At 43.0% G+C, this 24,005-nt stretch overlaps 3 protein-coding genes across 3 annotated transcripts; 1 reads left to right on the top strand and 2 right to left on the bottom strand.

Moving 5' to 3' along the window:
- Positions 1 to 1,689: 1,689 nt before the first annotated feature.
- On the bottom strand, positions 1,690 to 13,265 carry TXNDC12 (thioredoxin domain containing 12). Its single transcript, XM_074906214.1, has 7 exons — positions 12,853 to 13,265; positions 10,669 to 10,729; positions 4,563 to 4,615; positions 3,772 to 3,845; positions 3,153 to 3,222; positions 2,980 to 3,063; positions 1,690 to 2,536 (listed from the first exon to the last, which is right to left on the bottom strand). The coding sequence occupies exons 1-7, from the start codon at positions 12,941 to 12,943 to the stop codon at positions 2,457 to 2,459; spliced, it is 513 nt and encodes a 170-aa protein (XP_074762315.1). The 5' UTR covers positions 12,944 to 13,265; the 3' UTR covers positions 1,690 to 2,456.
- On the bottom strand, positions 6,581 to 10,249 carry KTI12 (KTI12 chromatin associated homolog). The gene has a single exon (XM_074908100.1). The coding sequence runs from the start codon at positions 8,424 to 8,426 to the stop codon at positions 7,704 to 7,706; it is 723 nt and encodes a 240-aa protein (XP_074764201.1). The 5' UTR covers positions 8,427 to 10,249; the 3' UTR covers positions 6,581 to 7,703.
- A 443-nt stretch (positions 13,266 to 13,708) lies between the features above and the next one.
- BTF3L4 (basic transcription factor 3 like 4) lies at positions 13,709 to 23,365 on the top strand. Its single transcript, XM_074906216.1, has 6 exons — positions 13,709 to 13,824; positions 15,046 to 15,103; positions 15,991 to 16,104; positions 18,328 to 18,529; positions 19,938 to 19,997; positions 20,899 to 23,365. The coding sequence occupies exons 2-6, from the start codon at positions 15,050 to 15,052 to the stop codon at positions 20,943 to 20,945; spliced, it is 477 nt and encodes a 158-aa protein (XP_074762317.1). The 5' UTR covers positions 13,709 to 13,824; positions 15,046 to 15,049; the 3' UTR covers positions 20,946 to 23,365.
- Positions 23,366 to 24,005: the final 640 nt, after the last annotated feature.

The raw sequence follows: 24,005 nt of genomic DNA, 5'->3' as shown, positions 1-24,005 counted from the left end.
CTCTAGATGGAGAACTTTTTAAAAATTACTTTGATACCATGTAGTTTCTGACATCAGAGCATTTTGCAAAGAAAGGGACAAATGACATACATCTTGCAGGCTATAATTTCATTGAAGAGATAAGACAAAGGCAGAGCTGCTGCAAAAGTGTGCCTGGAAAATCGCAGCAGTGCACCCTGTTATTTTGCATCAGAGATCGCTTTTTAAATTATTATTTGTTAAATCATATTCCAGATGAACAAGCAGAGTCCTCCCCCTGGTGGCAAGTAAAACAGACAGTAGCAATGATTTTTTACAAACATGTCAATCTAAGGCTATTAATGAAATAAAGAGCATGAGACAGGACCTATTTTTTATTAGGTCAACTGATACAGCTGGGAAAAAAAAAAAAAAGCAACTGTGCAAAATGCAAATCCTTTTTCAGGACTTACACTGAATTGTTTACTTTGAAGGCTGATACAACTTGAGAATAGTTGCCGAGTCCAATTTCATCATTAATTTATTGGACAATTTGCAAGAGAAGCAGAGGATAAAACCTGTAGAGTAACTTTTAGTAGCTGAGCGAGGTAACTGTAATGTGCAATAATCTCATTATTTCAACTGAGTCCTTGTCTTTTAGTGCCCAATTGAGTTTTGGTGTCTAAAACCCCTTAAAGGCAGTGGTCTGTAAAATTCATACCACTGCTGAATAGTAAAAATGGACTCAGTAGACAAGATGGGTTTACTGTATACAACGATATTCCCCAAGTAATGTCCTCAGATAGCTCTTCAAAAATTAACCATAGAAAATTCTCTCTCTGTTTGCTCTAGGAAGTTACAGCAAGTGCCTTTTGGACAGGACTTTTAACTTTAGATGAATAATTTGGTGCGTGAGGGGAGAGCAGTAGGTGGTGTTCATTTTGGTTCATTCCAACTTTTGATAGCATCCTCACAGACAAACTGATAAAGTACAACCTAAATAAATGGGCAGTGAGGTGGATGGAAAACAGGCAGAACTGCTGGGCCGAACAGGGCTCGTCACTAGTGTCGTATCCCTGGGGTTGATACTTTAACATCTTCATTAGCAACCTGGATGAACAGATTCCACCTACAGCAAACCAGCAGATGATACAAAACTGGGGAGAGCAGCTGATAAGCAGATGGTTGTGCTGCTGTTCAGAAGGACCTCAACAGGTCAGAGAAATGGGCAGAGGGTTGTCAAGAAGTTCAGGAAAGGGAAATGCAATGTCCTTCCCCTGGGGAGGAATAACCTGTGCACCAGTAGAGGCTGGGAGCTGAGAGTCTGAAAAGCTGCCTTGCAGGAGGTCGAGGGAGTCCAGGTGGAGAACAAAGTGATCGTGAGCCAGCAATGCGCCCTTGTGGCAAAGGCGGCCAACAGCAGCCCGACCTACATTAGGAAAAGTGCTACCAGCAGATCGATTGGTGATTTTTTCTCCCCTCTAGTTTTCTTTTCAGTTCCAGTAGATAAACACCAGGTATTACTCTGCCCTCAACAGTACAGGTAGTATAAGAATGGCTGAATTGTAATTACATGGAAGAACAACTGTTGTCTTTTAATTATAAAAAGGAGAAACCACCTTCAGCTGTGACATTCAACAGTTAAACCCACTGCAACATAAACAAAAATATATTACCCCATCCTGAAGAATGGAAAGCCACACCCTTTACCACAAAACATTGTCTGCATGCTTATGTTTAAAAAGGTTTAATTTTTCACCCTGGTACAAAAATACAGTACAATGTGATGGCAAGGCATTCGCCAAAAAACATTCAAAGAATAAAAGGGGAATCCCCGTAAAGCTTCAACATAACCCACCCTCACTTGATAAAACAATCAAAAGGTGAGTGCACAAGGAAGAAGTTAGATTTCTGCCCAAAGGCAAATAAAGATGAATCACACACAGTTTTACACAAAAAATGTTTGCAGAGCTAATAATTTCACATGCTACTTAGACATTCATGAAATTTATTCTACTTGGCTTAGTGGCAGAATTCATGGTTTGGGAGGTCTAAAAAACATCTGGCCCAGGAACATGCCCCATTCATAGGAACGCGCAGTAAAAACAATGGGAACACGTAACACCAGTGAGAAAAGAGGGATCCAACCCTGATTAAGCGTCAAAATGTTGGCTACTTCTACTTATTCCAATCACACTGTCCTCAAATCAATGTTCTGCCCTACACACCTCCCTTTTAACACCAAGTATTAGTGGTTGCTCAAACACAAAAATTGATGTGTTTGCACACTACCTAGTTGCAAAGAACCATTACAGCACAAACTGCCAGGCAGAGGAGGAGATAACACTGTGATGTATGTGTGTGAACTCCAAACAGGGTTTAACCTAACATTATTGACAGGAGAATTATGTCCCTCCACTGCATCTACATTCTTGGTCTGTTTAATCATTTCCTTCTAGAGTTTTGCAGTGATGAAAAAGCATCATTCGGTGTATTCATTATAGTTCATCTCCCAGGTGTTTTTGTTTGAAAGCGTCACCTGTTAGCTTCTCCTGGGCCTCCTTCATCCCTTGGACAACTGAAAGATTAGACAGAGAGACGGCAACTATTAATCTCAAGATGAAAACATCAAGGTGTCCTGGGAATGAAAGGGTTTTAAAATAAAACCATTACAGAATGTACATCTGCAAATTAACCTGTGGATAAAACCCCAAACAGTCCTGTGGCCTTTTCCCAACTATTTGTAGCTGGATCATGTAAATTGCATGATTTTTCATGCCGTAACTGCAGAGCCAGTTTAGGTCCTGTGGACATTATAGCAGGTATTAAGGTGAATCATGATTCTGAACATGGTTCCTCAAGGCATAAGAAAACCACTTGCTCACATTGTATCTAACAGCTCCCAGTTATGCTGTAAAGTATTGTCATTTTTCTCCACTTAAAAGTGAAGGAGTGTCCTTCACTCAGGACATACCCAGAGTTTCATCTCTAAAAATGCACTTCAAACTACTTTGCACATACCTTGATCAGCATTGGTATAGAAATACTTGTAGCTGGGGTTTCCCTTCTCATTTATGATTTCTGGGTGGACTTTTCCGCTGGGGTCTATGAAACAAGAAATCAAACAGGAAATTTAGGTGGTAACAGTAAGAACACAGTCCTATGAGTGGATACAAGAGCTGTGGAAGCCCTACCCATGAAAAGGATTCTGGGAATGTAACCTCCATCAGGACTAAAGGCTTCATCCTTTGGCTCTTCATCATCCTACCAAAGCAAGACAGAAGAGCAAGAACAGATTATCAAGGTATCTAACAAAACACAGCACTCATTTTAAAGAAACAAGTTATTGCCTTCAGGTTCTATTTACCCTGAGCAATTTACATCTTGAACAGACACTGCACTAGCTTCCACTCTCAAAGGAAAAAAAGTTATTTTTACTAAACAACTATCAGTTGTGAAAATATTAATTCTTTCTGTTCTGTCAATTTGCATTAAATGCTCTGCTTTGGTGTAGGAATGTTTGGTATGTCATGGGAGAATGAATATAAATTCCTCTATTGCAGCAACAGAATGACACAAGCTACAAATTGTTAAAAAGACAATGGCAGAGAGTCAGATTTATAAACACAATTAAAATAACCAGACTGAAGAAAACTCTTTTTAATATGATCAGCTATATCAATCAATCCTGAATACCTGAATTCAGGAGTACAGGTTTAAGATGTACACAAAACAGGATGCAAACAGTTAAGTAGGATTCCAAATGCTTAACTACTAGGCCGTAACATGTATACAAATCAGAGGGCAGCCTACCTCAAGGTTGACCATAACAAAATTATGGGCAAGTTCAGAGATCTCCTTGGATTCAGCAAACTTTGGCTTTAAAGCTAATTAAGGATGGGGAGGGAAAAAAAAAAAAAAAAAAGAGATGTGTAAAGACCGTGGAAAAGATTTCAAGTTTTCAGGTCATCATCAAAATCTCGACTTCACTCCTCCCTCTGTAGAGCTGGCACTTTTCAATAAGCAGTGAGGAAATGGAATATATGTATCAAACCACTCAAGCCAGGCTCAGAACAGCAAGTAATTGAAGCAATTCTTGCTGAACAGCCACATGATGAAGCCTGGCCAACAGACATACAGAGTCACATTTGAACTAACGGAACAGAAGCAAAAAGCTTGCTGTAAACCACTATTCCCAGCCAACTAGCTCAACCTTTAAGCTTAGCCGTTATGCCCAGCTTCTTTGTTTGTGATACTGAAAGAGACAAAGCCTCACCCGCAAAGAACCAGGGTCGGAAAGTAAGGCAATTTACACTTAATTCTTGAAGATCATTCATTCTGTTCCAATTTTATAGTCAAGTGCAGAAGAAATTGCAGCCACTATAGAAGTGCAGTATTACCACCGTTATTTTGCTGGCATTTTGGCATGGTTGGCTTTTGGCAGTGCTAACAGGTAAAATGGTGTGCTATTATATGGCTCTAAATGAAATACAAATACCATTAGCTACTCTTTGAATGCAAAGTTCATGTTTCTCATGGTTACATGATTTGTATACAAAAGTTCATTAAAAATTTCAGCAAGCTCTAGTATTAAATACACTTACCTTTGCAAGCTCCACACCAAGACTTGTGGATGATAACCATAAGAGGCAAACCACTAAAAAAAAAGAAAAAGAATGAAAATTGTCAAAGAAAGCTTACAGTTGAGGCTCTAAACCAAATGCTATTACATGTACATTTTAACAGTCAAGACTTCTACAAAGGCTGAATGTAACAGAAAATAAAGAGATATAAAGAGATTCCGCTGTGTTCTAAGGCTCTCTTGCAAAAAGTTTCCCAATCTTATTAGAACTGCCAGCCAATAACTGTTCATGCAGAGGAAGAGATTTTTCTCTTTGGGAGATTTGCTCTTATTAGTTTAGATCTGCTGAGATACACAAATGGTCATGCATGTGTTTTTTTACTGGAAGAGGTTAGTGACACCAGCTGCTTGAGAGATCTCAGGATGGGTTTTCATGGCTGCTTAAGGCAATCCAGTGGATGAGTCATATCTCCATCCCTCTCCCCATTACTGTTATGTTTCAGCCACCTCCTGTGACCAAGACCCTCCACTGAGAAGCAATCACACACAGTAACCCAGCAAATGCTCTGGCTGCCAGGCTTGTTTCCTGTATGTTGGTATGCTGAAACAAACCTGTGCCAGGACTGAGAAGGAGGGGGCCTGCATGGAACTGCAGCCTAATAACGTGCAATGCAAAAGGACCAAAGTGATGCTTTATCATTCTTCTCAAATAATTAACTTGACCTTTACTACCTATGCTACCCGGAGGTTAAGTTTCCATCACCCTGAGATATGTTTTATTTAACCCTGTTCTTCAAAAATCCCTTTAGCATTTCACCTTCTGACAAAGTCAAGCTTACCAAGTTCAATTTCTTTAAGTTTCTTTATCATATATTCCGGCTGCATTATGTGCTTTGACAAAGAAGCCTTAAAGACACTACAGATTCCATGTATTTCTGTTGTTAGTGCTGGTGATCCAGTTAATCCACCACTTCACTGCTCCTATTTTGCCTCAGTTTTACCTTTCTAACAAGAAAAGTGATACAACTACAAGTGACTTCTGTTGCTACTAAGCACGTCCAAGTAGTACACTTACCTCCACACTTTTTGCATGCAGAAGTCCTTACTAACACTTTGTTTCTACCATCCAACAGTTGAACTCTGACAAGAGGAATAAACTAAGAAAGACTAAGAGCAAGGAATTGGGAATCTCATCCTTCTTATCAATAAACCTCTTAAGCTATAATATCCAAGGAAAGCTGGCAATAATGATATCGCTTCCAGAACAGTAAGAACAGCCTAAAACTAGGTGAAGGGAAGAAGGAATCTAGAGAGAACATACAATATGGATACTTATTTCAGGATATGCCAAGCAAAGCAAACTGGAAGTTTTCTGCTACTGTAAACCCTGTTACCATATTAGAGGTTAAAAAGTAAAATTTTCACACACAGAAATTACAAACACCTTTGCGTGTAATGGCAACTAATTACTAATAGAACTGATGTATGAGTTTTTCTTTAGCTGTAGATAGATATGAAAGGAAATCTCAACTTAGCAGCATTCAGTTATGGCCTTCAGAACCAGGAAAGGGTGGAGAGAAAACTATTGACATTTAGAGTAGTTCAAACAGAAGTCTGCCATTTAGAACTAACCAATATGTTATCATCTTTACATATGACTCTGTTTGCAGTAAGGAGCAAGAACTGATGTTTCCTTAGTAAAGCCTGTACTGCATCAAAACGTCCTCTCCCTGATAATGAAGAAACACTTCCTCCCCCACCTTGTTTCCTTACAGTCCAACATGATTTTGCCATTTTCTTGAGGAAAGGCTGATTTAAGTCTGGAAAATACATATGGTTCTTATCATCAAGGATCAGAGCTTCATGTCAGAAGAGTTCAATCATCTGGTAATTGATACTGCAATGCACTTTTTTTTTTTTTTTAGTTAAGAGAAATTTTCAAAGCAGATGAAATTGGAAGTGCTCACAGTCTTGAAATACCAACTCATAGTTAGTGAGAACTCACAGAAGTTTTAGAGATTCTGAATATGTTTTCTCAGCTTTATTCTCTTTGACTGGGAAAAGAAACTCATTTACATCAGAACATTTTGTAGTAATTTCTCAGTTCCACAGTGTGTAAGTCCATCTAGCAGCTGGTATGTCAGACAAACAGCCACTATAATTGAAGCAACCCTTCATGCCCCACTTCACTATTTCCTCCCAGGTAGCACTACACATACAATTAAATCTAGAAGCCACAGTTTATTAAAATGAGGGATGAAGCATCCACCAGAAAGTGAAACATTTATATAAGCTACATACGTGGTACAGCAAAGACTGAAATTAGTTGAAACTAAGCGCAAAACTAAGTTACCCATTACAGCTGATACAGACTTATGGGAGAGTTCCACCCAAAACAGACACCATCATTTTAGATCATTTTTCCTATGAGAGCACTTATTTATAAACAATTAAGTGTTTTTAAAGGTATTTAACGATGGCCTTACAGAGAAAAGACATGGCAAGTTATTTCAATAAAATATCCTGCAGGTAAATTAAGACTTTACTCCATTTAAGGCACACATTTGATTGTTCAACCTAAAACAGGTTTGAGTTTGCTAAGTCAGCACACTTCTGTTGCAGTTGGCAAATCTATCTCTTGAGTTGAGTAGGATTTTTTGAAAGTCACATCCTAAAAACACAGCCTGTTCCAGTTCTGGACCTGGAAGTCTCTTCTGCAGTTTGACATTATCTGGAGACAGCCTTGGAAAAACAATCCTCTTTTTCAAGACAGGCACGTGCCATTGCGCAGGGGAAAAGTTTTCCCTAGGGTCACCACCTTTTTGGCTTTCATGTTCAGACACTATTTGATTACTAGGGTTTAGGTCTCCTCCACAGGAGACTTCACTTGCTTGGGGATGCAACAGCTCTCCTTTTTGAGGGATGCAAGTGGGGAGAAGGCAGGGGTGGGGGAACAGCATCCTTACACATCCTCTCAGCAATATAGCTTGCTCAGCTGCTGCAGGGACACGGCATCCATCGTCCCAGCACTGCTGTGGCCACATGCTCCGATAGGCATGACCCCGGCTCCGCGGGGTGTGTGGCTGGAAGGCACGTTCTTACTGCTGCAAGGACTTTGGGAGCACACCAGGGCCACCGCTGCGTGTGGCACGGGTGACAGGGTTCACTGGATGCTGCGGCTCAGATACTGCAGGAACATGCTGGCCAGCTGAGGCAAGTTTTCGTCACTGGGCTGCATCTTGGTGTAGCTGATGAACTGCCTCCGCAGGCGGCTCAGCTCGGCCATGCTCACCGAGCGGTTAAGCACCAGCCCCTCGGCGACGCCGGGGACGCGGACCACCTCCCCGGGCTGCGCCCCGCTCCTCTGGGCGGCCATGACGGCGGCCACCACCTCCTGGGTGGCGCGGTCCAGGTGGTGCAGGAAGCCGCTGGACTGCAGGGGCTGGCTGCGGGTGGCGCGGTGCGGCGGCGGCGGGGCGCTCTCGAAGAGCGCGGCGCGGATGGCGGCCAGCGGCAGCGGCTCCTCGCCGTGCACCGTGAAGAGCGGCCGGTCCCAGCGGTTGCTCGGGTCGGGGGCCTCGAAGGGCGGCTCGTCGGGGCCGCCCGGGCCGCCCGCGCAGTGCAGGAGGCAGCGCGCCGTGCCCGCCTGCCGCGCCGCGCAGTACAGCTCGTACCGGATGCTCCGCACCTCGTTGCCCGCGTCCACGATCACCACGTCCCGCCGGCTCAGCAGCCGCTCCACCTCGGCCCGCAGCGCCGCCCGGCCGCCCTCCGCCTCGGTCACGACGTGCGCCTGCCGCTCCGGCCCGCCCAGCGCCTCCCGCAGCTCCGCGGCCCGCCGGCTCTTGCCGCTGCCCGGCCGCCCGCACAGCACCACCAGCGGCATCCCGGCCCCGCCGCCATGCTGACCCGGAACGGCCCGGGCCCGCTTCCGGCCCCGGCACTCAACCCCGCCCCGAGTCGCCGGGGGCAACGGCGGCCGGAGCCGGAGGCTTTCCTTTTTTTAATGGCATTTAATAATTCCTCGGGCTTGGAGATACAAGTTTGACATGCCCCGTAACGTCCGGCCGGGAGAGGCCGTGGCACAGCATCTCCAAGAGCAGAGAGGACACGGACCTGGCTGCAGGATGGAGCCTCTTCTCCCCTTGCAGCCCTGGCCGCTGCCCTATACCAGTCCTCTCTGTTTTCTGACAGAACAAAAGACCATTTCTCCCCAAAACACCGAGTGTGTGTGTGAAGGCAATGCCATGAGAGGAGCGGGCTCCTGGCCTGATGGATGCCAGGAGCACCTGCTCATAGAACTGCTGCTGCCAAGAAAAAGGCAATGTGCCTTTTCTGCGCTGCATCACCCCTAACGGGCTTTTAAAATAAGAGGGAGTCACAGCGGGGTCCTTAGGGCCTGTCAGCAGAGCCAGCATCCCTGAAACATCCCTCAAATCCCACCTAATATTCCCTCCGCTCCCTACTTCCCAGATCTGGTCCTTGACTCTCCAGCTGGACCACCTGGATGTGAAGTATGTTTATGACCAGGTTTAGAAAATGAAGCGTGAGGCCCTGCCGTGCCACTGGTCACCCACGGGCTGGCATGGAAACCCCCCCGGAGTGCCTCACAGTGCAGGGGCTCAGCACCTCAGACGGGCCCGATGGCAGCTGGCCCCTGGGGCATGTGGGGACTGCCTCTCCACAGCACAGGGACAGCATCCCGCCAGCCATCCTGCTCAAAAGCACGATCTTGCTGTGGTCACCCCCGAGAACCAGGCACCTGGGAGCTGTACAAGCGCTGGATCTCCACCCTCGCCCACAGGGAAAATGAGAGGTCTCCAGCATCTCCGACACATCCACATTATACTATTTATAGAACGGAAATCGAAGTCTTGAAACTTCCTAGACCACTAGCTCTGATGCATCTCACTCAATGCATAACATAATTTTGTACAATTTTTCATCTCCTGACCTAAGGTCAGACTTTAAACAAAAATCTGCCTTTTAGGTTTATCTTTTCTTTGTTGGTGGTGGTTTCTCCCAGCCCTTCAATTCAGCAACACTCAAATGCTGCTGAACTCAAATCAACGAGCAGGTCTGCGTTTCCAGCAACGAAAGGAGAGAGTGCACATTACACCCATCCCTCGCTTAGCGGCGGCTCTCAGCGGAAACTCATCCTGCCCAAACCCAAAAGCTTGCCATCCCTCCCTCCTCTGTCATTTTAAAACTTCCTCTGCTTCATTGCAAAGTAATGCTACAGTTATTCCTGCAACTACTGAAATAATCTGGGTTTTTTTGCATAGCTATATCAAATAAATGCTAAAATATCCAGTTATAAAAACTTGTAAGACTTTTGAACTGTACCATCTGGGTTAATTTGGTGTCTCAACTAGAGTGTGGAACTCGCCAGATGGATCAATTTGAGAGCAGAGTTCAATCAAACAGCAAACCTGGAAGGCATAGTGAATTTCCACTCATGTCAACATTGTCAGACCTGTTTCTAATTTCAAAGTACAAGCAGAATTTATAAGCATACAATTTTCCTTCTCTCATTTTAATAAGAAACAGAATAGATTCTCAGAAAAAAAAAAAAATCTCTGTCAAAATGTCATTTTTCACCTTTGCATAAAGACTGTGTTCTTTTTAGAGTTTAAGCTCAACCCAGAGAAGGCTCTACTTGAACAACTGATCAGTTCACTACAGTTTGAAACTTCTGGACTTTTTCTACAGATGGTAACAAATTAACTCATTTCACACTGAGGCCTCATCTATACAGGCACAATGAATTTTAGGAAGCTATCAGCACTGCTGAGTTCAAGGGGATTGAGAACGACTTAAACATGCGCTTCTGGGTTTGAGAACCATATCTTTCTTTACTATGATAAATAATTATTTTTGTCTCATTTCAAAGACATGGTAAGACTTCAATCATTTAATTAGACAGTAGTGATTAAACCTAGGCAATGCCTCAGCAAAGTTAATAAAACCATATTTTCTCTCTAAGCCACAGGGATCTGAACAGTCTCCTAAACCACCTTCACATTTGTTAATAATTACTATTTTCTGTGGTTAAGTTTAGGATTGATACAAAACCTTTGTAAATCTTTTTAAATACACTTTTCTATAATTAAAACTAGCTAACCTACCTGGCTGCTGCCTCTTTCTTCCCATCTTCTAGTGTTCTCCAATGAATATGATCTCCAAAACCTGCCGGAGAGAAGGGTTTATAAACGCTACATAATTTAACATGTCAACTATCAGAGGGAAATGGTCCAAACCTTAAGAATATTTTCAACTCATTTTATATTCTCTTTTAAAGCCAACTACAGACCCAGTCCTGGAAAGACTTCTGCAAATACTTACAACCTTCATAGTCTTATGAGAAATCCCACTGAAATTAATTAACAAAACCATACCACACTCATGAATATTTATATATATGCAAATGTGACACCAAAATCTCCTAGAGATTAAAATTGAAGTGCCTTCTGATTATTTGACATTCTTTTTCAATCTGCAAACATTTATTAACTGACTAGTGACAAATTAAATGTCAGCATTTGGCTTCATAAATCCCACTGTGAAGTAAAGCAAAAACTTAAAAATCCTTAGGCCAACATGTGATCATTAATTGTTCTAAAGCTATTATACTAAGTATTACTGCTGACAATAATATCATCGAGGCGTGAGCAAGAACACCATTACACAGATTTCTGAATGTTACAGTGACTGAACGAGGCAAGAAATATTTTATCCCATATCCAGATAAGCCTGGCTGTTGAGATAAGAGCAAGTGAGCGTACATTCAGCAACTGCAGAACAGAGACTGCCAGGGTTTTTTTGACACTGTAGCCAACACAGCACATGGCTGAAAGCCACATGGAGAGCTGAGACGAAGGAGATCTGGGAACTGTTCACAGAGGAAGTCCCCTGGAAGACTTCCTCAGAGGTCTCATGGCTCCAGCAATGTGGGGCTCATGACCAAACATCAGTCTCAGCTTGCCCCTTCTCAACGCTGAGGGTTTGGATTAGTCAGCAACTCCCAGTGCCCAGGGTGCTGAAGGGGGCAGATTTCTGGAGCTACACAGGGGTCAGGAGCCACAGACTGTCCGGTGCTGACACAGGGGAAAGTAGACATTGTCCCCAGTAAACAACTATGGCAAAGAAGCTGGAGAAAGACAAAAACAGGATCAGCAAAACCTCGTGGCACCTTAGTTCAGCATCCGGGAGGTTTGAACAGTTGGCACAGTGTTTTTATTACCTTCTCTCCCGATATGAACAACTGTGAGCATATATGATGCAACACATCAAATATTTAGTTGTGCTAGCAGTAAGGCAGGGATGTCTTGTCCATGTCCAACCACACACATGTATCAGCTGCAGAGGCAGCTTCAGACACAAGGCTACGTTTGTACCAGCTGAACGTGGCAAAAACCAGTTGGATTAGCAGAAGTCACGTTTACTCAGAATACTGACAGGTCAGCTATTTCATTCAAAGGCCAACATGTTAAAACAGCGAAAACGTTCTATTGTTCTAGCTAGGAAACACTTTTTGAAAGCTTTTATTTTTTAAAACTAAAACCCACTTTGTGGAGAGCTTCAGTATGTTTTTAAAAGCATTACACAACACCTTACAGAGTGTTTCTTTTGAATGAAAGTCATCCGAGGCATTAACTATAAAACAAAAGGGGAATGACTGGGATCCACAGAACAAAGCTTTGCTGTCATTGATCATCTCGCGTTCCTAGCAGCCCTGAAGAGGGGATTTATTTCTAAGACAAGCTAAAGCCATCACTGGGGGTGAAGCTCAGGGCCCTGGCCCGCCCTGACTGAACCAGGCAATTAGACATGGCAATTACACCAGGAGGCCTGAGCGAGCCAGACGGGAGGTGAGGAGCGGTCATGAAGGGAATGGCAAACCGAGGGCGGGACGAAAGAGCCATTCGTGGCCCGCCGGGAGCCAGCAGAAGGGGATGGCAGAGTCTGGGCAGGGCTGGCAGGGCACCTCAGCACCAGGCGGGGCGGGGGGCTCTGAGGGGCTGAGCCGCTCCCCCCAGGCCTTCGCCACGTAAAAGCGGGACCGCTCGAAAGGGAAATTCCTCGGGGTTTAGCGGGAACAGAACCACGACGGCAAGGATGTGCTAAAGACCCCCCTCACCTTCAAAGTCAGAAGACAGCGGTCTCCCTCTAAACCGCGGCCGGCCCGGCCTCCCCGCGCCCCCGCGCCCCCCTCGCCGCCGCGGGCTGTGGGAACCGGCCCGGCCCCGGCGCACCCGTTCACGGCAATGACAAAAGTTGAGAGGAAAGCCCGAAGAAAACGTTTGCCTGACCCTTTCCGAGCCCTTCCGTGGCGGAGGCTGCGGAGGCCGCCAGCACCAGGCACAGGCAGAAGACGGAGGCTGCCGCGGGCTGAGCCTTCATGGTGTCGGCGCGGGCAGCAACGGCACCCTGAGTGCAGCCCCAAAACCTCCGAGACAGGACCGAACCAGCTTAGGTGATTTTTTTTTTTTTTCCTTCCCCCCCCCTTTTTTTTTTTTCCCTTTTTTTTTTTAAAGCCCAGGAAGTGATGTGAGGCGGATGTAGGCGGTGCGCCGCCCTCACCTCTCTGCTCGGAGGTGCCGGCGGAGGCCGGGAGGGGGCTGCTGTGGGGGATTTCTCTCCCCGGCCCTCTGAGGGGGCGTTCAGCCGTTTCCCGCTCGGTCAGAGCAGCTCAGCTCCGCCCAGGTAGCCGAGGCCTCTGGGGCAGGAGTACCTCAGTCACACCGGGTCCGCAGACACCCTCGTTACTGCCCTGAACAAAATCAAGGGTTACCCGGGCGGGAGCAGGCAGCGAGAAGGGGGTTCCGGATTTATCTTCTTCTCCCAAATAAAACCCTTTTGGCCCGCTAATCTCAAGAGTTGCCTGGCTGGTTGGGAAGGTAAAACCGACCGCAAGCACTCGTGTATGAAGGAGAGTTCGCCAAGGGCGGTGTGGTGGGGGGATCAGCGAGAGGACAAGTGCGCGGTGAGGCCTTCGGAGCCGCCGCCTCCCGGGTTTTGGGTTGCGCGGCGCCGGTCCCTGCCCCGGGGCGCCGGTCCCCGGAGACTACAGCTCCCAGGGGGCACCGCGCGCCGCGCGCCCGCCTCCCGCGGCCCCGCCCCTGCCGCTATGCAAATGCCACTCCGCGGCGCCGCCAATCCGCGGGCGCGCTGGCGCCGTCACGTGGCGCGAAGCTTCCTTTCTCTGTGCGCCTCTCTTTCCTTCCTTGGCCGCCATCTTGTTCTCACCGCGTGTTGGGCTGCGGAGGATCCGCCGGACTCAGGTGAGACTTTTTCCCGCGCCTGCCGGCGCCGTTCCGCCGGCACAGTCTCCTCCCGCCCAGCTTTCCCCGCCGCCTCTCGGAGCGGGGCGGGCGGGGCGCCGCGGCAGCTCGGTCCCGTCCCGGCCCCGTCCGTCGCGCTGGGCCGTGGCGGGGTCGCGGGCGCCGGCCGTTCCCTGAACAGAGGCCGGGGGAGTGAAGTTTTGCGGCGGGACGCGGTGTGGTGGGGGTCTGCCCTGGCTCAGGTGGGCCGCGACTCTCCCTTGGGGCCGCGGTCGGGCGGGGGGTTTGCTCTGGCTCCCGAGGGACGGGGCCTTGATTCCCTCCGCTCCCCGTGCTGTGGGGGTGGTCAGCGAGCCGCCCTCCCGGTCTGAGTCCCTTCTCCCGCCTCCCCGGCGGAGTCCCTGGCCGTGTGGGTGAGTCTCCCGGTGGCGCTCGGGCCTCGCTGGGTCCCCGCACGCCCGCGGGAGCCCCGTCTCTCCTTCACCGTCGCTTCCTCGGCGCAATGCAAATGCAGAGGGGGCTTCCCCCTTCATTCAGGGGGTCACTCATGGTTTACTGGGACAGAGCGAAATGCCTTTCTTGTGTTGGAAGGCTTGAGGTGTTTTTCCATCTATTACAGATTTTCAGGTCTCACAGTCTTTGAAGGTCCCACCTGACCTGTTGGAGAAGCCGGTTGACTAACTTCCTAGTCATTAAATTGGATTAATAGTTGCCGGAGGTTCATATAGGAAACTTGCTAAGAAGTGAACTTCATTGAGTTTGGAGCTGGCGTATTAGTATCAGAGATTCATTATTTGGAAATAGCAAAGTAGTATAGTAATGAGCCGTTCCCTGGGCTCTCTTAAAGGTGTTTTCTTAGTAGCGGTTGTGCTGTAAGTACTGATCTGTGTCTGTTCAGTCAGCAGTTCAGTCTCATGGTTCCAACAGTAAACTGGCTTACTTGGAAATTCAAAGTTAGTACCTTCAGACTGATGCAAAATTAAATGCCCTGTTGATTTGGCTCATCATGGTACAGACACCTCAGTTCAACAGACTGCTGCTGGTCCACCTTGTATTATTTGGGTGATGTTGCTTTATAGCTCTTTCATGTGTATTTGTTTGATGCGCTGTTTTGTTGAATTTACTACAAGAGCTGCGGTTTTAAGAGTACTTTTAAGTGAACTGTGAAAATTGTTTTTTAATATTTTGATGTTTAACTTGTATCTCACTCTCTTGATGCAGCATTATGAACCAAGAAAAGCTGGCCAAGCTTCAAGCGCAGGTCCGAATAGGAGGAAAGGTAAGAAAACTGTTGGAGATGTACTGTTTTCAGTAATTTACAGGTTGAAGGAGAAATCTCTGAAATTTGTTTTTCAAAACATAGGCTTTGGCTCAAAGGAAGGGGGGGGGGGGGGGGGGAAGATATACTTCTGAGACTTCAAAAGTACACGTTTTGTGTGATCTGGATGATAGTATTGCTACCTGAAAAGCAATTTTCTTCCAGTCCAGGACTGCTAGATGAGTAGTTTCCAGTGTGTAAGCTTTCTTTTTAATTCAGTGACTTGTTGTGACCTGTGCAAGCTCAAGTTAAGCTGACCTGTCGGTTGTTCCAGTTCTTCCTTTCTCTTCTACCTGTTGGAGAGTTCCTTCTCTTGTGCCAGCTGCAGGGTTTATCTGACTCTGCACTGAGCTGTTTCTTTTCTCTGAGCTAATATGAGGAAAAAGCATATAGTTTGTTCAGTGTGGGTGTTCATCTCCTAACTATAGGTGGGATTGTACAAAAGTTTGCGGAAATTCCAAAATTGCTGTCTGTAGAAGAGTTTTTAAAGGTGTTAACCGAAGTGGGACCCTTTTAAATGACTATGTTAGTGCTTCATCTTGGAAAAAATAAAGTTCTTAGGGAAAATTTCTTAGATATTGCTTAATAGAAAATGTTATTTTTATAATCTACCTTGTAGAAAAGGAAAGCGTTACTGCTGTTTGGTGTCTTTTTGATCTTTTACACTTCAGAAAAAGCTTAACATTGAGACTGACAGCTAAAGCTGTAGGTGAAGGGAAATAAGTTGAGAAGCATTTTTGATTGCAGAGCTTACTCATATCTTAAAAGATACATTGCTTAGAGTGTGATCTGGCTTTTAAAATTAAAGTGTTTTGAGCACAGCTGACTGTCTCTTGATTCTTGTCCAGGGAACAGCTCGCAGAAAGAAGAAGGTGGTGCACAGAACAGCTACAGCTGATGACAAAAAACTTCAGAGTTCCCTCAAAAAACTGGCAGTAAATAACATTGCTGGCATTGAGGAGGTATAGTGATGAGTGTTTGCTGTTTGAAATGAAATTCACTGTATTGTTTTGGTGGTGATATGTTGTTTGGGGTTTTTTAACAATAGTTTTCCCCACAATAGTTTTTCCCACAAAAACTTAGAGATCTGCTTACTGGTAGGTGCAGTTATATGATTGTATGCATTAATGTGAATGAGACAATATACCTAGAGAAAGAAGGGAGGAGGTTCTGCTGGCCAGATAGTGATTATAGAAGCTGGTAAGCGGTTTTGTCATGTATGTGTCTTGCATTCATTGCAAACCAAAACTTCCCTTGATTCTTGTCTTTATGAACTTGATTACCTACTCTAAAGAGAAGAGCAGTAAACATATGTACCGAGTTGCTGAGTGCAGGTACATCTAAAGCAAGAGTTGTGTTGTGCAGTATATAAAGAAAAACTTAAAAATACCTGGAGTAAGAACTTGTGAGGAATTAATAATTACTTCTACTGCGTGAAAATTGCAAGAATTGTTTGTGATAGACAAAGGAAATTATATTTCTTGCAACACAACAAAGACTCTACAGAACCAGCTTCTCTGTTAATATAAGTAGGAATATAAAGGTTTGGATGTTCCTTAAATACATCTATTTTGCATGTATAAAATATGAACTGAAACACATTTTCTAGAACACCGTAGAGAGTGACGCTCATACGTGGGTGGAGGAGGTGTTCCTTCATCATGAACTCAGTATTACTGTAGTACTTGGTTAAAGAAGCATAATATTTAATCTGTGATTAATTAATTTTAAGCAGGATTGCAAGGTGCCTCCAGAGGTCACTTAGAGCATACCTCTCTTTCAAAGGCAATACAGGTTCAGTGTCGAAACCTGGTTTGCCTGTAAATTTTCATTCCTCTGCTACTGAAACGCTTCAGTTCGTCTGTTTTCTTAAGCTTGATATATATATATATGCTGAGCTACATGAACTCAGAAAGACACAGTTCTGAGTTCGGTGTTTTTTTGCACAGAGCAGAAGATCTTTATTCAGATACAGTTATTAAGGATTTGAAATGTCTCGATATGAAGGCAGATAATGCAACATGCTTCTTCCTTGTAGCTAGGTACATAATTGCAGATTGTATTCAGGTTGACCTTGGTAAACTATGTAGATAGAGTTTGGGAAGGGTAGTGATGTTGATTCAAACATTAGTAACTCATCTGTGGTTTGGTTTGGGGTTTTTTTTTAAGAGGCATTTAAGTAAGGGAATGACTGTGCTTGAAGTTGTTACTATTTTCCCATGTGCAAAGGACAGGATGTCCTTTAGTTTTGCAGGAGAGCAACACACCTGGCTTTCCTCTTCAAAACAGATTTTGAACTCTGCAGCTGTGTAAAGATTGATAACTTAAATGTTTCTATATTTTAGATTTCTTCTTCAGTTCCCAAATTTAATTTTTCTCCCTGTAACTCATAAAAACAGTTTTCACGAGTTCTGTCACATAAGTTTATTAGTACTGTTTGGTTGAATGGGTAGAATGCCTTTCTTTTTTTCAGACAGAATTATTTTCCACATAATCACAGTTTAGCCATGCCCAGAAGAAAAATGTTTTGAACTTTTCGTTCCGTTTCCTTTAAACATTACATAAACCCATACAAATATGCCACTATAAACTTTGACAGCAGGAGCAAAGCAGGCTGCTGTACTAGTTGTAATTCATGGGCATTCAGAAGACCAGGGAAGAGGAGGAGAGCAGGATCACTGCATGATGCCATTAGTCTTAAATGCATCACAGAGTTCTTGGGAAGTCATAGAAGCCTGTTCTGATGCACTTAGTAGGTAAACCTCGAGTTCTCTGTGTATGTGTGCAGGAAGCACCCTTGCCTTGGGCAGCTGCAGCAAGTAGGCCAGATTGTCACCTATCAGGAAAACACTGTTTCTGTAGAATTGGCAAAGGTACAAGATTCACAGAGAGATCTGTGAATGGCTATGTCTTAAACTGATGTGGCAAGGCTTTTCTGTTAGAGCTTTAGTTTGTAGAGAGTTACCACAGAGCTGAAGGTTTTGAGTCACTTTTCCCTAGACATTCCTGATACTAACTTGTTTATACCTTACAGTCTAATAGCCTGTGTATGTTTTTGCCTTTGTTAAAAATACACATGAATTGCATGATAATGTATTGTTACATATTTATTACTTGGTGTTTAGGTAAGTGTATCTTATGAAGGAAATATACATCTCAAATTCTACCCTTTCATATTTAAACAGGTGAACATGATAAAAGATGATGGAACAGTTATTCACTTCAACAACCCCAAGGTTCAAGCTTCCCTCTCTGCTAACACATTTGCAATTACTGGTCATGCAGAGGCTAAACCGATCACAGAAATGCTTCCAGGCATCTTAAGCCAGCTTGGTGCTGACAGTTTAACAAGTCTCAGAAAGTTAGCTGAACAATTCCCAAGACAAGGTAGGTCTCTTTAGAATCTTTCACTTGAGATTTATAAGCACATAGGAAGTATTAAAAGTTTTAACCCAAATTTAACAACAGCATGTGTGACTAAAGGCATGATCAAAAGCATACGTGCTTTATTTATTTGCCACTGTTGTTGAAATATAAGGGGGGGGGGGGGGGAGGAAAAACATTTTGTTTGTTCTTGTGGATTCAGGTTTCTATATAGGCAGGCCCTGATTAAAAAAAAATTAAAAATTTGGTGTCACACATGCTGTGATTTCAGGCATACAGCTGTATATGACAGAATACTTAGGAAAGCAAGTTCACATTTTTACTTGGAAAAACTCAACAGGTTCTTTTTGTCAGGAGATCGATTCTGTTTTCTTTGTTCATACAGAACATATTTCTGTTGTGGATATAGAAGAAGAAACATTCTTTATCTTCTACTCTGTAATTCCCTTTGGAATTAAACCAAGACTTAAAAATTAATTCAAAATCAAAGATTTAATTCAGAATTTTTAAAAATTAAGTTTATGTGATTCTTTATTTTCTACTCATTTTAAAACCATGGGAGCATGGGTTGTGTGTATATATGTATGTGGTATAACTTGCAATTTTACAGTTAAGAAATGAAGTCTGGGGACAGTTCAGTTTTGACTGTTAAGACCATTAAAAAAGACTGTAATTGGACATGTTGCAATTGCCTCTATTTGGAACTGGAAAATCCATTACCTGTTCTAATGTTTTCAACAAATGGTTTTTCCTTCTGAATAATTTCAAAGTTTAATTGAAAGTAACGGGTTTATTTTTCCCTCTTCTTTACTAGTATGTAAGATACCTTTTAAAATTTAGAAAGATGGATAGTCATAAGCATATTTCTTTGATAAAACCTCAGTACCAATAGCTGCTTACTATCCTTTCTTTAGATAGTACAAGCAGTCAGACCAATGAGAAGTGGTCCTTTTAAGTTCTTGTGTTTTTCCAGATTACTTGTAGCATGTTCCATGACTTACAGAAAACTAGGTTTGATGCAGGACCCTTGATACAGAAATACTTTTTCCTACAGTTGTGGCCCCTTGGCAATTATGTTGTAGGATATGTTTGTCCCCAACTGGTACCACATTATCGGTGCACTGAAACACATGACTTCAGTTAGAAGATGTAGTTTGTATTATTGGATCTTTTGCTAGCTCTGCATTAATACTCCGTAGCATTTGAAAATGGCTTTGCTAATCCTTTGGTGTAAGAATGTTCACAAGTAGACCTTTTGATCATGCTGGTTACTGTTGATACCCAGTCATCTGTGTGTTTGTTACTGTTGGGGGTTGGGGAAATGCTTTCTTTTTTCACCTGTATGTGTTTTGTTTTGTAATTGTCCCTAATTCTGTATGATGACAACTTAGCACCAAATTTCTTTTTATAGTGTTGGATAGTAAAGCACCAAAATCTGAAGACATTGATGAAGAAGATGATGATGTCCCAGGTAGGCACATGCAAACTTTCATTTCATGTTCATTTAATGTATAAATATTTCAATTCATGCCTTTCAGTATTTAGCTCTTGATGTGATTGTACATCTCACTTGTTGAGGGAGGCCTCATATACCAGACAGCATTGAAACATGTCTTCAGATTCCAGCTTTTGAATGAAGGTTTGCCTTGTGCAAATTGCTTAATTTTTAAGTGAGGATAGGTTTAAAATACTTTCAGGGAGGTTGAACAGGTGATCTAAATATCTAAACAGGCTTTTAGGGCTGCAGAATGATGTGATTGGAATAGTCATCAGGTTGTCTTAACATCAGTCTGGAGTGGGGATTCTAATTTCTGTAGTAGAAGAAACAGTTTATGTCAGTGTCTGAGAGTTTATCAATAAATAGATATTCTAATTTCTTAATTTGTCAATGAATAACTGTCTTATCAGTCACCACATTCTGCTGTATCCATCAGTATGGTGTATTAGCTAAAACAAGCTGGTGGACCTAGAGGTTCAATTCCTCATGCTTTGACAGTAGTTTATTTCTTTGTGACTTCGCATAAAAATTCAGTTTGCTAAAAATTCCGTTTTCTGGAGTACAACAGTGAATGGGTGCCAAACTTCAGGTAGTCTTTAAAGAATGCTGATGGCTCAACTGCAGCTAGATCTGAAAATCAGATCTTAGTCATTTTGTGTTAGAACTTCCACTATTCTGAGTGTTGTTGTATTTCTAGTTCTCTGTGTATGTTTAAACAGACATTTTTTCTAAAGCCCATGAAATCTGCCCGTAAAAACAGTGTACATAAGTGTAGTTAAGAACTATTTAACCTCTCCTATAATATGTGCATGTTCATTAAACTATGAAGCTGTTAACTGGGCATTACTGTATTAAATATCTTCATCTCTTGCAGATCTCGTAGAAAACTTTGATGAAGCATCAAAGAATGAAGCTAACTAAAACATTAATAGTTCTGGAAGCTGGCATGGACTAGATTTAAGAAATCAGCTATGTGGTTCTGAAGTTTTAAAGAAACAGAGAACATCATCTGTTAATAGTTCAGTAATATAAATATTTTGTATTTTTATGATGCTGTTTGTTCAGCATTTTCTGTCAGTTGATTTTGCATTTTGCACTTACTCCCAGGATCTACTCTTCTGGTCAAAAAGAAATGTCAGTGCAGTTTGAGGGGTGTGTGCATGTGCGTGTGTGTATGTGTGTGGGTGTACATATAGTGGAGAACAAATTGGAGAACACTTATTTAACCTTTTTCCCTTTTCCTTTGGAAGTAGAAATAAAATTAATCTTCATCCTTGTTACTTCTGATGATAACAGAATAGTGCACAGAAAGTAGTTAAGATTAAAATTTTGTCCACGTTTTGTGACCTGAAGGCATTACATCATTAAAACTTGGGTTTAATTTGCTGTTAACTATTGTACTTGCGGATGTGTTTCTCATCCCTGTTGAAGTGTACACATGATAATTCTTATCAGCCTTATGTTGATCCCAGATGATACTGAAGACGAGCTGTTTCACTGGCTGGTTTGGTACAGGAACTTGTTTAAAAAGTAACTTGGTCTCAGAAAAGTGTGCTTTTTTTTTTTTAACCTTTTTTGACTTTTTTTTCCCTTGTGTCTCTGCCCTTTTGAGACAAACTGATGTTTGACTTCTTCCATGTAGGTTTAGCAGTATGTTCTCCTGTTGATTATGTAGAATATTTTCCATGTCAAAAGGAAAACACCTTGGTTCTCTACCATCAGGTCACTTCCTAAACTTGGAGATCTAGTTGGTAACAGTCTAGTGCACCAGTTTTGCACAGTAACAGATTTTTGCTTGAATAACTTCAAGCTGTTCTCTTGGCATGACTGCATTTACTAGCAGCTGATGATCCACTGTCATTCTTTAGGCACTAGGAATTAAATGCACCGTTGGAGCAATGTTTAAGGTGGGAGGAAAGAGTTGTTGACACTTTGCCTTGCCTCCTGCTGGGCAGTTTGTGCAATGACTAGCTCTTAAGGGGTATATTTTTTTTTTTTGCCTGTAACTTACCTTTGCCTATAACCTACCTCTAGGTTTGATGTCATCTATGTAGTAGCTTCTTAAACCCACAAATGCTCCTCAGGCATAAGGAGGACATTGGGAGGTACTGTTGGTACAGTGCAGTATTTATGACCTTTCTTTAAAATGCTTAATGTGAACCTATTTTCTCAGAGGCTCTTTCAAGGTTCTTGATGTAATGTGCGTTATGGTATAGTTAGACATCATTGTAACCTGTGTCAAGGGCAGCTGTGGCTTAAGAAAGCCATTTTTTCCTCTACATCTGTCATTTAACTATGGCTTAATTGGAACATATCGGCTTTTCATGTAGGTTCATATGCTAGAGAACTGTAAAAGTACAAGGTAAACAGTACATGAGTTCTGGTGACGACATAAAACCATGAAAGCAGAGCTGTAGTGGTTTGTCACCTGAACTCCTCCATTTATTTTATAGGCTTTGTTCAGTTTTTTCTGTTATATTTTATATACTACATGGATCTTACTACAAAATAAAGTAACAGTACAAAAGAGGAAATGCTCCCTCTTGTGTGTTGTGTCCTCCCAGCAGCAGTAGCTGCGGAACAAGAGCTGGATGCAGCAGCTGTTTTGGACAGCACTACATCCCTGCTGACAGTGACCAAGGAAGATAATGCAGGACTAGGGAGGATCCTGGTAGAGCTTTAGGATTTCACACTCCCATATACCAACTCTCCTATTTTCCCTGCAGTGTTGAATTAAACTGGTTTGTTGTATAGCTAATCTTAAATCAGCTGCAGATGCATTTGTTAAGTTTATAAGGAAGAGATGTTGTCATTAATGTGCACACAGGCACACTGAGTTGCCTTTTGCTGCCTCTGCGAGCTCAAAGAGCAAATGAAGGCTACTAGGAAACAGGTATTTGCAGTGTTCTTCCATTTGCTGAAGGGGCATGAGTGAAGAACGTTTCAAAGTAGCAACTGCACTGAGTTTGTCTATGGGACATCCCCTTTACCAAAATACTAACCAGATACTGAAAATTCATGCTTTGTGGTTTCTGATGTAGGAATTATGTCAAATTAATGTTGTGGGAAATTAAGAGTAAGCATTGGAACCAATTCTGTAAGTTTATATAGTTGAACTTTCTGATTCCTACAAAATACTCTTGATCATGACAATTTCAGTGTTAAACCCTCACTTTTTCCGATGTTTGAAGACCAGTAAACTAACTAAATATGCTAGCTTATGTAGATATATCATCTTCAGTTTTTTCACTGTATTTGGAAACAGTCAACCACTTATGATTTGCTGCTGGAAATACTAGAGCTTATCAATCATTAAACTGATTTTAATTAAAAGCAACCCATCAAGGCTGTTGTGGGAAAAGCTCTTTTTCTTCGTATTTATTCATGGTATAATTCAAACAGTGTTTGTACATGCTGATGGAAGTGCAAAGTTACTAAAACGAGTTTGGAGGAGTGTTGGTACAATAAAAACTCCCCACATGAAGGTGAACATTATAATGTTCTTTGCTTGGCTTGAAGTATGGTAACCACTGAAGAGCTTACTTATTACTTAAACACTGTTGATGTATTGAAGATACTGGTAAAGATACAGATATATTAAAGAACTTGGCAGTGATTTGAAAATAGGAAGATAGAATAGAAAGTAAATTGAAACATCTCTTGGATCGTGTGTGAGAGAATCAAAGCTGGATCGGTGAAGACCAGAGAAATGAGAACTTGGCAAATGTGTGAGATGGCAAACACCAGTCTTCCTTCCCTGACTGCTGGTAGATGTGTGTAGGTCCCTCATTTACAGATGGGAAACCTGGGACTGGCTGGCTTCTCTCGGGCAGGAGAGAAAGTCTAAAAACATGCAGTCGTGGTGCATTTGCTCTATGGAAAAGAAAAAAAAGTTCATGTATGATGGGTGGCAGAGGTAAGTCAGTGATGCTGGAGACTTGGTATTGAGTGCTGCTAAGGGATTTCTCATGCAGTGCTTGG

This window comes from Athene noctua, chromosome 5 (genome assembly GCF_965140245.1).
Source record: "Athene noctua chromosome 5, bAthNoc1.hap1.1, whole genome shotgun sequence".
In the NCBI taxonomy this organism is placed as follows: domain Eukaryota; kingdom Metazoa; phylum Chordata; class Aves; order Strigiformes; family Strigidae; genus Athene; species Athene noctua.
The sequence above is the reverse complement of the archived record's forward strand: the minus strand, read 5'-3'. Positions and strand labels throughout refer to the sequence as shown.

Coding starts and splice junctions, on each gene's coding strand:
- KTI12 (XM_074908100.1), bottom strand. CDS start 8,426: ATGCCGCTGGTGGTGCTGTGCGGGCGGCCGGGCAGCGGCAAGAGCCGG.
- TXNDC12 (XM_074906214.1), bottom strand. CDS start 12,943: ATGAAGGCTCAGCCCGCGGCAGCCTCCGTCTTCTGCCTGTGCCTGGTG. Junction 10,730..12,852: donor CACGGAAGGGCTCGGAAAGG/GTCAGGCAAACG, acceptor TCTCTCCGGCAG/GTTTTGGAGATCATATTCAT. Junction 4,616..10,668: donor AAGAAAGAGGCAGCAGCCAG/GTAGGTTAGCTA, acceptor CTTTTTTTTTAG/TGGTTTGCCTCTTATGGTTA.
- BTF3L4 (XM_074906216.1), top strand. CDS start 15,050: ATGAACCAAGAAAAGCTGGCCAAGCTTCAAGCGCAGGTCCGAATAGGA. Junction 15,104..15,990: donor AGGTCCGAATAGGAGGAAAG/GTAAGAAAACTG, acceptor ATTCTTGTCCAG/GGAACAGCTCGCAGAAAGAA. Junction 19,998..20,898: donor AGAAGATGATGATGTCCCAG/GTAGGCACATGC, acceptor CATCTCTTGCAG/ATCTCGTAGAAAACTTTGAT.